Source organism: Buteo buteo, chromosome 4 (assembly GCF_964188355.1).
Source record: "Buteo buteo chromosome 4, bButBut1.hap1.1, whole genome shotgun sequence".
Taxonomy (NCBI): Eukaryota; Metazoa; Chordata; class Aves; order Accipitriformes; family Accipitridae; genus Buteo; species Buteo buteo.
The window spans coordinates 7,311,151-7,323,995 of record NC_134174.1 but is presented as its reverse complement, the minus strand read 5'-3'; the positions used below and the strand labels follow the sequence as shown (position 1 = coordinate 7,323,995).

The 12,845-nt window shown below is 42.3% G+C and overlaps 1 protein-coding gene across 1 annotated transcript in view; it reads right to left on the bottom strand.

The window, feature by feature from the left end:
* CAMK1D (calcium/calmodulin dependent protein kinase ID) overlaps nucleotides 1-12,845 on the bottom strand; it is a 230,915-nt gene that overhangs the window by 46,782 nt on the left and 171,288 nt on the right. The window contains exon 4 of the mRNA XM_075024665.1: nucleotides 1,709-1,847. Within this exon, the coding sequence (XP_074880766.1) occupies nucleotides 1,709-1,847 (139 nt within the window). The remainder of the gene's footprint in view (nucleotides 1-1,708; nucleotides 1,848-12,845) is intronic.

Sequence of the window (12,845 nt, the reverse complement as noted above, 5' to 3'; positions counted from 1 at the left end):
ACTGTTAGGACTAAACTGCACAATACTGAGGAGGAAATATTATTTGCGGACATCAGGGCATATTTTCCTTTGGTGGATTGAAGGTTTTGCCCTAAAAATGTGCCAAAGCAATACTTTAAAAAATTTATTTCTACTTTCTATTATTCTAGTCTATCTATGAAGTGAAGATCACAGGATGCCCACTTCTGGCAGAGGTGTACAGGACTGAGGCAAGTCCCTTGCAGCAGTAAGGTGCGGAAAACTTGCAGTCCTATGGGAACGGGCCACACACAGCTACAAGATTCACATCTGGAGTCGAAGAGGAGCAGAAGGAAATGGCTGCATTGAGGCTGCTACAAAACAAGGCAACGTCTGCGGGGCTTGGGCACTGCTCCACCTTGGAGAACTGTGGTGCTGGTGGTTACACCGGTAATGGGCTCTATTATGGCCCCGCTGCATCGTGTTTTGGGAACAAGCCTGTCATTTATTATTTTACACCACACAGTGCTTCACATCAGCACTAATTTTGGAGGAGATAAAAGGCAAATAAAGAGCATCTCTCATCACCACAATTTTTTATCCATCTTAAGGTGTAACAGTGAGGTCACATTCCCAGCACTACAACCTTCGCTGTGACGAGACAGCCAAAAATCACAAACATGCAGTTTAATATTAGACTGTATTAAAAATATGATTAATTTAAAAAAAACCACATTTAATAAAAAGTTGTATTTAAGAAGTAAAAAAAAAAAAGAAAAAACCCCAAACTTCTCTGCAGCTCTTGACTCCAACAATGTTCATTAAGCCTTTAAATAAAGTGACTCGTTTAGCCAAATTCCACTCTTTTCACATAGGGACAATTCAAGGCCACAGCATCAGCATCCAGGGAAACCCCTGTTTGGAGCATCCCTCCAAAGCACAACCAGAGGTGTTATTTCATTCACTGAATTCTTTGTTTCTGGCAGTAAGTTTGGTAGAATTAGCTAGCTCAGGAACTGAACCCAGAGTTTTCTTTTGACATTTGTATCTTTTTCCAACGTCTTCTGCTAATTTATTATTTAAAATACTAAAGACGGGGAGGTTTAGCTGTGTGTTATGAAATCCAAGGCTTTCTGCTTACCTTAACGACAGTTTAAGATATTGGAAGGAAACAATACAGAAATAATGTCTTGGGGGTTTTTTTTGCCAGAAAAGCTGAGAGTTTTTGATGTGATAACACAGTACAGCTAAAAGGAAAATTATCTAAAAATCACATTGGCACATGATGTTCCTTAGAAGAATTGTTGCTGTTAACAGTGTCTCCAAAAACACTGGTCCAAATAGCATGATAGGAAATCATACAACTTTCCCACACTATTTATTGTTACTAATTATTATTAAATAAAAGTAAATATAGCACTGCAAATCTGCAAGACACTTTACAGCAGTAAACACTTACATCCCAGCTGAGATGAGTTTCCTGCCTTAATGTAACATTTCAGGTCTTAATGAATGACTTTTTCCCCACATCATATGTGCAAAACTCCCATTGTAACAGCACTGATTGCAAAGTCCTCATTAAAACCAATTACAATGGGAGGATATGGAGCGTTCAGAGCATCTCTCTTATGGTAAAACCTGACTGAAACAGCCAGTCCCAGTGGAGGCTGGACCTACATGCGTTAGACTCACATAATTACCCAACCTTCATTACCGCTGCCCGGAGGACCGAGTCACGGCGCGGTCGTACCTTGAGGTCCCTGTGCACGATGCCCATTCGGTGCAGGTAGTAGACGGCATCCAGGACCTGCCGGATCAGGGTGCTGGCGTCCTTCTCGGTGTAGAACCCTTTCTCCACAATCCGGTCAAAAAGCTCTCCCCCAGACACTCTGGAAAACATGACGGGACGCAGAAGTGTGAGGACATGCTTTGCAATGTGTTTTCTACCTCTCTAAAGGATGGTCAAGGCCATGCACTCGCCACAGGCAGTCCAAATCTGGAGCTCTGGGGGCTCTCCCGCTGTCCCAACAAGCTTTTGGTGTTGGTTTTCTCACACTCCAAGGACTGGTCATACTATAACGGAAAATAAAATCCACCACACATCACAGAGTGGTCCAAGATGCACTAGAACTTGCAGAGGGAGATCACAACTGTACCCAGCAAGGGCCAGGGGAGCAGACACCGGTTTCCACGCTGTCACACCCTGGTGACCTTTGTATAGGCGAATTCGGTCTGCCCTTCCCGCTGGTGCTGTCCCACTGAGGTTGTAAGGCTCCCTGCTACTACGAGCCCTTGGGGGGCACGTTTCACTCCACCGACCAAGGCTTGGGTTTTGCCCTGGAGGAATGGTCCCATTCTCCTTGCCCCACCGGTGAGTGAAATGCATACAGTAGTTACTGCCAGTACCCACAGAGCATTAGTTCATTAAAGGACTCTGGGTGTCTGGTGATTTTAAATGCTCTCAGAGGTCCCCCCCTTTACCCATACGTGTATGTTCATTTATCAGCAGCCACGAACTCTTTAGGCAGAGCACGGCCTCTGCCTGGCACTGGTAGCAGACAGTTATTGATGAGGGAGCGCAGATTATCAGCACTATTAATCACCAGATGACACAGATGGGGAAAGGATTCCACAACTCAAAGAGGAAAGAAAATAAAACCTTGACATCCCACTATTTAATGTCTGCTGTATTACACTTTTCCTCTGCCCTGCTAGAAATAACACGTTCTGAACCCAATCTTAAATAAAGAATGGACACATTAAAACTCCCTGGAGGAGTATCTGGGGAAACAAAAGAGGAAAGAAATGTCTGAGTAATTGAAATAATAAAACTGTCAGCAAAAAACTGCCCAACTAGGGTAATAAAAGATTTCCGTTTTAACAAGCAAAACCTATTAAAAAATAAAATGTATGCGATATGTTTTTTCAGCAAGTTGCACCACTTAGCATATCATAAATAGCACAGTAAAACTTTCTTTAAAAACAAACCTAATAAAGGGAAAATAATAAATGATTACAGTCATTAAATACATATGGACTGGGAGCTTGCCATTATATGAACACTAGGTAATTCAGCCACTCCAAGCAATAATCTGCTTGAATAATGCCATGAAGTCACTTTCTAGTGAAGTTTGGACCCTGAATGGAAGAGAAGGCTACCGCTAAAAATGAACACATTCAACTTCGAAAATGAAAAGCAACCTTGGAAGAAAAAAAACCCAACCAACAGATAATGCTCCTAGTAAGTGCTAGGCAAACAAATCAAATAGCTTGCTAAAAAATCGGCATTAAACTGAAACTCTGCAGTAAAGGTGAAGTTCACCCAGGGTCAGAAGTCCACCCAGGAGACCCCCGGCAGTACCAGCAGCCCTGGGGCTTACTGGTTGCTGCTGGCAGAGAGAGGCTGGAGCAGCAGTGCCAGGCTGACGGTGGGGCAAGGGAAAGAACTGGAGAATTGGAGAGCCCGTGACTCACGGCACAGCGGGGAAGGAGGCAGGGCAGGTAGAGGCTGCACCGGCAGAAGTGCCATCTCCCAACAACCTGCGCTGAGATGACACCCTGAACATTGCACAAAAAAACTTGAATTAAAACTCTTTCTTTCCTAGTTTCCCACAATAGGAGTTTTATTTCTCATATATATATATGTATACACATATGTATATATACACGGGGTGTTGGTCCAAGCTCCTCTCAGCCCTACACCCTTTGCCCGACCCATTTTGTGCCTTGCCAAGGGAGAATGGACACACCTCCGCCTCGGCGTTCACTGAAGGCAGACGCAGTTTTATTGAATCTGGCTCCTATTAGCTGACTGTCTTTTTGTATTTCCCCTGCAGACCTTTTGTTTCCCGTGGATTGATTGCACTGAAAATTGAGCCCACGCAGTAATTAATATGACTGAATACAGCGCATTTCCCCATGAAAATGCAGTGCGTGCTGTTTTGCAGTTTCATATGGTTACTTTTGTTATATTCAAGAGATGGACTGCTTTAGTAGATACTGATTTACATCATGTGCTTTCCTGCACAGGGACTCTCTCCTTCAATGTTTGCAGAGAGTATACTTCCACAAAAATTTTTTCATTAAAATGACAAAATTTCCCTCCATGCCAGCTCACTCTCCATCCCCCTTAAGCTTATTCTTTAATCAAAAGCTTTTCTTAGTCAAATTTAGTCCGGTGGATCTACTGTACCCGGGCTCAATCTGTTTATAATTTTATTTCAACACACGGAAAATATTTGCAACCTCTTAAATGATGCATTGCAAACCAGAGCTTAATCCAAGGACTCAGGAGGAACAGCCGGTAAGTTCGCAGCCACTTGCTTATTCAGAGTGTCAACAGCATCCCAGGTACACGCAGAGAGTTGAGGGACCCGTGCTCCTATTTATTCATGTGGTGACTCCACGTTACGGTACATGGGATTTGCATTACATGTTTGCATTCACCTATAGATTCCTCCTGCTGTGGGCAAAAGTCATGGCTGGGGTTCACCTCCCGGGGTGCTCTGCAACTCAGCACCCAACGCTATGGCTACTTTCCATATGGAGCTTATGTCCGTATGGCTTTTCTCCTCCAAAATAGGGTTAACTCAACCATAATGTCATTGGGAATGCTGCTCCCTGTATGGTGCCCAAGGACTGACATAAGTCAGGGCTGTTCCAGGAGCAAACCAGCCAGGGCAGCTGTGGGAGAGCATTTGAACTCTCAACTCATGGTGGAGATGTGGACTGTTTGTCTAAAGCTGGTCTTGATCCCAACCCACTCTACCCTGCTGAGATGGCACTTGGCATCCTGCTCTGAACAGACCTGGGTACTCACAAAGAACTGCTGCAATTTGTTTGTTCCAGCCTCTATTATTCTGGGATTTTTTTTTTTTTTTTTTTTTTTTTTGAATGGCAGCACCGGCTTTGCCCTCTCCCTGGCAATTTTGAGCAGTGCACAGGAGGCAGAGTTGAAACTGCAGGCAGCACGAGTAGAATTAGGTCTTTGTCTTAAAGAAATTTAAGACAAAATTTTCTGACCAGAAAGAGAGGGTAGGAGGGATTTCTCATTAGTGGAAGAGGACTGCTCCTGTCTTGCAGCTGGCACTGGCTCATGGAGCTGGACACACCGTCCCAAACAACAACACAAGGAACCTTTTCCCCCTGTTGATTTCAATTTCGGTTCCCAGCAAAGGAAAAAATCAAAGGAGGAGCAGCCAAGTGCAGTTACTTGAAAAGCCTTTAACCCTGGGAACAGCTCAAGCGTCTCTCTGTGATCCAGAGTAGCATTAGCCCTGTCTGGGGACTCATTGCAGGGCAAAAATCAGCAAAGTGGCCGCAGCTGCATCTTACGCAGCTCCATCCCTTGGTCCTTGCCCAGCCACCAAACGATGGCTCTCCCCTGGTTCATCAAGCAGCACGGGGCCAGCCCAGCACTTGAAGAAGGAGCTGAGCTGGGTCTCCACATCACACATGGACACCCCAGCATATGCTCTGCCTGGCTTCAAGAATACAGGAAAAAATTTCAAAACAATGCCCAGAAGACTGATTTTGTTTAGAATGAAAAAAACCCCCAAGCCCAGCCATAAATATGAATACTTTCCACTTCTACTACATCTTTCACCTGAGGCTATGTGCCTTTGGTACATATCACTGACTATCAACACGAGGAAGGCCAGAATAAACATTATTTCCATTTTCTCATTGCAGGAAATAGACAGAAACTCTCCTTGATGCAATTAAACAGCCAGGACATACAGAAATGTCCTTTTCCACAAGACCTACCCCACTAAGAATCATAGAATCATTTGGGTTGAAAAAGACCCTTAAGATCATCAAGTCCAACTGTTAACCTAACACTGCCAAGTCCACCACTAAACCATGTCCCTAAGCATCACGTCAACAGGTCTTTAAATACCTCCAGGGATGGTGACTCAACCACTTCCCTGGGCAGCCTGTTCCAGGGCTTGACAACCCTTTCGGTGAAGAATTTTCTCCTAATATCCAATTTAAACCTCCACTGGTGCAACTTCAGGCCATTTCCTCTGGTCCTATCACTTGTTACTTGGGAGAAGAGACCGACCCCCCCGCTCGCTACAACCTCCTTTCAGGTGAACACCCTGCACAGACAGTAAAAAAGGACCCTGAAAGACCTCGCAATCCTCATTAGAGGCAAAGGAGAGGTCACTCTAACAGTGTCCTAATAATAATTAAGGCTCTGTTCGAGGTTGGTGTCAGTCCATGTCACTACACAGTTACTATATTTTTGCAATTTCTAATTTACAGATGTAACTTGGGATGAGGACACATTTCAGCATTGGTATTACACCTTTACTTTACGTTAACCCATTTCACCATCAAGAAAGAGCCAAAGTGACAAAACAAATAGAAAACAGCCCCTACTGCAGGTAAGGAGAAGGATGTGGTCGACCTTTTTCTGAAGCAACCGATTCCCTGGCAGTACCGTCAGGGAAGCAGAGCGTGCACAGTTTCAAAGAGACGCTTTAATTAAAGATGAGCACCAGACAAAAACTCCCTCGTAATTTAAGGCTCCTAAATGCATAAACACGAACCAAGAGCCAATCTCTCCGGATTTCTGATGTTTTTGCCAGCAGTGTGAAACCTGCACCCGCGCGTTGCAGGTCACTCTGCCAAGTACCTGCCAGACCACCACCGCAGCAGGGCTGCCTGGCGGCGGACACCCCTACATAAGTTAGCCTTCAGGTAAATAAATGAATAAAAGTACAAATAAATGCTGGAATTAAAAAGATGCTAGTCATATATTGATATTAATGTATTCATGTTATCCTTTCTTTCTCTTGCTGGTACCATCTGTGTGTATAGATATATCCTTTCATTTATTCACCCCTGCATCCCTCACTGTTATTAAGTGTAGGAACCTTTCTTCTTGTTTTAGGAGCTTGAGAAATAACACCCTTTGAAATATCGCTTTGACTTCTTTGTCATTTGGCAAAACATTGATATTTTTCTTTTCTGTCTCTTTTGGAGTACAGGCTGGAATTGCTCTGGATTGTTTACTGCTTGACAGTGTAATTGCTTTTTATCCAAAGTTTTATTGATGAACGCATCGGTGGTGGATTTACACAAAGAATCCCATCAGACCTATTCAGAGCTTGTAGGCTTTTCCCTCCAGAAGCACGTGAAGTTCACCCGATGCTTCACTGCGGTTCAAGCCATGATCCAGCCTGCATTGGACAAGTCATCAAAGCACCACCACGTTGGGTTAGAAGAACCAGCGCAGAAAGGCAGAGACATCCCTAGGGACTCACTGATACTGTTTAAACCTGCAGCTTAGGGATGCCTAATGAAAAGAGGGCTGATTTCCGAAGTTTGGAGCAGGAGGCATCCCAGGCCAATGTGAAAAATAAGTTAAAAATATGAGCATTACCCTACAACTGTGAACAGCTTACTGATCAGAAGTTACACGTTCACAGTTTCCTACAATATAAATCAAAAAAAGCACATAACTCAGCCACCGGGGCATGAAGCTGGAAGTGTGAGGTGAGATAAGAAAGACTGAAGGGACCATTCCTGGGAAGTTCTGGCTTTGAGTATTACTTTTCTCTAATGAAGGAATTCTTATTAATATAAATATTTCCATTTTTAAAATTTATTTTGTTTTTAATGGAGGACTTTTCTGTTTGGCTTTAAACTTCCTCTGCATTGTGAAAATGCATGAGAACCAGAAAGCAAACCTGGCCAGCTCGCTGTTTGAAAGGGAAGAGAAATTGGCTCCCCTCATCTCATTGTTCAAATGACGTAACACATAAAAAGAAAACGAGTAAACAGATTAATAGATTTTAGAGCCAGAAAGAAACATTATGATTATTCAGTCTGACCTCTAGAAAATGCAAGTATGTGATCAAAATTCTCCTTATACCAATAACCTAAGGTGTTAATCAGGCAGGGACAGATATTGCTATAGAAATACTGTATGTCCTACAGAGAGTTGCCTTATTCAGTATACATCTCAGAAAACTGCACCAGCTTTCTCATTTGCTGTGCATCTTAAAATATACAGCTTGAACAAGGCAAGGACTTTCCTTGTTATTGTAGCTTTAAATCACCCATCTTAAAATCTGATGGTAACATAAATATATGCTCCAAGGACACCAAAGAAAGGACACAAGATTAATTTTGGCTTATTTTTCTAGAATACAGGTGCATGCACATGGTAGAGAGGGATGGATGGGTGTTAGCACCCTCTCCTTTGATAGGTCTGTTCAATGCAATATTGCTGTGGGATTTATTCTCTGGAGCTGATGGTTCCTCAGTCCTTCATCACCACTGTGACGGGGGCTGCACCAGAGGGATGCCCCCCACCCTGAGGGGTTGTTTTGGAAAAGTTTGAGCAAAAATGGTGAGGCCATCTCTCAGAACCGAACTGAGCAAACTAAACCAGTTTTTTCCCCTGCATTAAAAGTTTCATAGGACATTTGCTGAGCTGCTGTAGTGAGGTTGTGCTTTGGAGAACAAACTTCTGTTTCCACTGGGACAAGACTGTTAAGTCTCTGGAAAGCTCAGCTCAGGGATGAAATGTAGTTTGGCAGTTACAATCTTTGGAGACAACATTTTCCTTCACAGAATCCCTACTGCAGAGCTCTTTTGAGGTCCATGATTTTTCAAGGTTGATGCTGTCTTGTTTTATTCAAAATTTTATTCTGTATTCAAATATTCAACGTTGTATTCAAAATTTCCCCTGGTTCCATCAGCTGTAAAAAGTGTGACAGCACTAATAGCAACCAAATGACAAAGGACCTCAGGTTTTTAAGTGTCTTATGACTAAACCTTACTGACTGACAGCTTATGGCAGCCCTTCAAATGTCAGAAGCCCACTTGCCTCCATCTACGCTTGTCCCCCCAGGCAGTGGTGTGTGGAGGAGACCTGGGACCTGCCAGCTCCAGCAACACTCCCCCAGTGCTGCCATCACTATTTATAAGGTACGTATCTGCACTGTTAACCCCACCACGCTATCAAATCCTAAGGAATACTGTAGCAAACTTTCACATCTCTAGTGCTCTGCTGAGGTCTACAAACACCATGATGGGCATGGGCTCTCTTCTGAGCTCTTCCAGTTTGACTGGCACTTCCACAGGAGCCAAGGAATCATCTAGTATTAGCAGCTTGATCACACTCAAGTCTGCGCCTTGTCATTTTAAAAAAAGACCTATGGAGGGTGGTGAAACACCGGCACAGGTTGCCCAGAGAGGCTGTGGATGCCCCATCCCTGGGAACATTCAAGGTCAGGTTGGACGGGGCTCTGAGCAACCTGATTGAGTTGAAGATGTCCCTGCTCATGGCAGGGGGTGGTGGACTAGATGACCTTTAAAGGTCCCTTCCAACCCAAACCATTCTGTGATTCTGTGACATATATCTCGGCTATTCAGCCTGTTTTTCTTCATGGCTTTGCATTAAATGAAAAGGCGAAGCTGAAGCTCAGCAATGGTGATTTTCACCTGTGCCCACCGTGTCAGTTAATGGCTTGATGTCACCACGTGTGAATCCATACACACAACGGATTAAATACATACAATGTATATAAAATACATACGATATCATTAAAATATGCACAGTATGCATTAAATAACTCAAAAGCTTAGTTTTAAAGAAGCAACTACTCCCTGATTTTTTCATTTCTTTATGTGAGATGTCAGTAAATCAGCCCAATCACTCTTGCTCATTGTATATGTGTGTGCGTATATATATATATTTATTCATATGTGAATTTGTTGCCTCAACCTTTCTCACTTTGCTTCGAAAAAAGAGGAAAGTAGAGCTCTGTAGACAATCCACCACACAAAATACGTTTTCCAGTATCTGAGGGCTGGAACAATGTATTTCTTAACCGCTGTCATATTCCTCCAGCTCTCCATAAAATAAGCAGATAGTTAAAATCTGGAGGAGATTCCTCACCTGACAGCAATTTAAAAGTAGGTCATGTTTCAGCACTAATAGGTTGGGTTTGTTTTCCTTTTGACTTGTTTTCCAATGGAAACCAACCTCGATGTCCTGCCAGCATTAACTAGGAAGAACAGACCTAAAAATAATGACAATCGATGTAACTGAAAACGGATACCATAAATTACACAATGTTTCGTAAACAATTATGAAATATAAGATGAATGCAGCACTAAGAATTGTCCTAAATATCAAAAAGGACCACAGCAAAGTATAGTAAAGTCACTCTCAGCTGGACCTTAAACAGCCCAGCTTTCCTGTGAATAAAACTTAATAGAAATTTGCTTTTGTGTGTACATTCCTTTTTCTGAGTCTGATTTCCACATGCTTTCTCACAACTAAGTTTGCAGGCAGATGTCATCATGAACATAGCCAATGTTGAGATAATATTAAGTAATACTTGCCTCAGTGCAGAAAGAGCTCTGAAACTCCTTATATCACCTGTATCTCACATAAATTCAACTTTTTTTTTTTTTCAGCTTTTCTATAGGTTGTACAACTTTGAGCTGTCCCTCTGTCCTGGGCAAACACAACCAAGGCAAATTTTTTTTGAACCAAAAAAAGAAATGCAGTCAAATGGTCAAGATATGCTGTTGCAAAAATCAATTTGCCAAGCAGTTGGCAGAAACAGTACATTGGGACCTAAATATTAAAACAAAACAGAACAACTTAACTCTAAATGATATAGACATCTTGTTTTATCAAACAGTTACAACAACTATATGTACATTTTAAAAGTCATTAATGTGCTCTTCAACTTTTGAGAAAGCGTGAAGAAACTTGCAGAGAACTGATAAAGAAAAACACAAAATTCTAGTTGCTTATAATGAAGTATTTCTTAAGAAACCTGTAACTAAAATAAATACAAGGGAAACCCCATTTTTATGGTACATGCACAATTTTAGGATATACAGTATCTATAAAAATCAGGAAATAAATGTTGGAGTTGTCAAGGACAGTTCCCTGAAATGCTCTGTGGCCATGAAAAAGCAAGCAGAAGGTTCAGGAGAAAACTGAGTGCAAAGGAGGAAATAATCTGTCCCCCTAAACACCCACGGAACGCTCACACCTTCAACATTTTTGACACAGTTCATCTCACCCAATCATGCAAGTTTACAGAATAAGCACCTGTATGAGACCTACCACCCTCATCTCCTTCGGCCAAGGCAAGGAAGGAGGTGTTTCGAGGGTGGGGTGCTGCTAAGCGCACACTTCAGGGTGTGAGGAACAGAAATGTCCATTTCTGGGTTCATTTGGACAAATCCCACCTTGATGATCTGTATGGAAAAGAGTCTGAAGATGCTTTGGCCAAAAGTATAATCAAACTTGGGAAAGTGCAGAGAAGAAAAGCAAGCAGGACTGGAGATCTTCTCCATGAAAAGAGAGATCCCATTTACAAAGAAAAGGGATGACAGAAGAGATACGATAGCACTCTACAAAATCCTGAAAATGATAAAGCATGGAAAAGGGAAATAGAAAGAATTATTTCACACCACATATGAGCAATGGGGAACCTAATGGAATTAGCAGGTGGTGGATTTAAGACAAAAGCCTTTATCATCTGAGGAGCAATCCTGGAACAGATGAATCTTTGGTATGACCCAATAAAACGGTGCTCATGTTCTTATGTTTGTGCTCATCAAATTAATTATTGAATTATTCCCTCAACTCTGGTCTGAATGTGCATACCTACATTAAGGGAGTCTTTTGATTCATTCACTTAAGATCAAATATGACAGATTCATAGATTTTAAAGCCATTATGATAATCTAATCTGACCCCAGACAAAACAAAGACTATACAATTTTTGCCTCAGATCTATAGCTCCTGGCTGGACAAAAGACTACCATTTAGCAGGGTAGCCAGGCTTGACTTAGAAGATACCACTAATCCCTTGTCTGCTTTGTCCAGTGGTTAATTACACACACTGACTAATTACATTGCGGTTTTTTCCAGTGATAATTTCTGATGTCCTGTCATTGGATTCCTTTCAACACTGACTGCAGACTTTTTAGGCATATTAAAGCAACCTTACTCTTTAGGTTTTGGTAACTTCATTTTTCCTGCTTCTATATGATATTTCTCTCTCTCTCAAAAAAAAGAAGATATTCAACAGCTACTTTCACAGCCTCTGTGAAGAGCTAACTAGAAGTTGAGTGCATATACAGTGATGCTTATTTCCACTTCTCTGTTTGGAAACTTAAATTGCCACGTTAAGTAGCTTCACTTACATCTGCATCAATAATGATCTGGTCATTCCTGGACAGGATATGGACCAGTACTAAGTATCTGTATTTCAATATTGAATCAAATATAATCTAAACAGAATATAGAGTTTCCAATTACCACTCTCTTCTGAACATCATTTGTTCAGTCTACTACATCTCATGATGTTTATCTCACCGCTGTTCAATCAAGATATCCCCGTTTTCCACAGCAGAGAGTGAATTTCTCCAATTTTGAGTGGTGTAGAGAGACTGAATTCTTACAGCTCAGACGCAGTCTCAGCTAAATAAAACCTATGTGACTGTTTAGAGCAATATTATATCTTTAGCCAGTAAATTCAGTTCCAACTGGAGCTGCAAGGGAACCTGTAATGTCATTGAAGGAAGCAGGAGGAACAGGTATTGAATTTGGAAACCTCAGGACTGTACGCAAGTTGATTAATCTCCTGCCCAGCCACCTCTAAAGAGGGACAGCGGACTCAGGCCACGGTGAGTGAGGATACGTGGAATAACACAGATCAAAGCTGTTAAAAGCAGTTCACAGCAAACATGCTGGCCTGAACCCCACTGCAATCCACGATGCTGAGCACACCTCGCTATGTCCCACCTGAGACTTTCCTCTCACCTACCTCATTAACTGCAATTTTTCACGTTACCCATTCTCTTCCAGCTCCGTGCACGAAGCGTGTGAGTGGATGTGA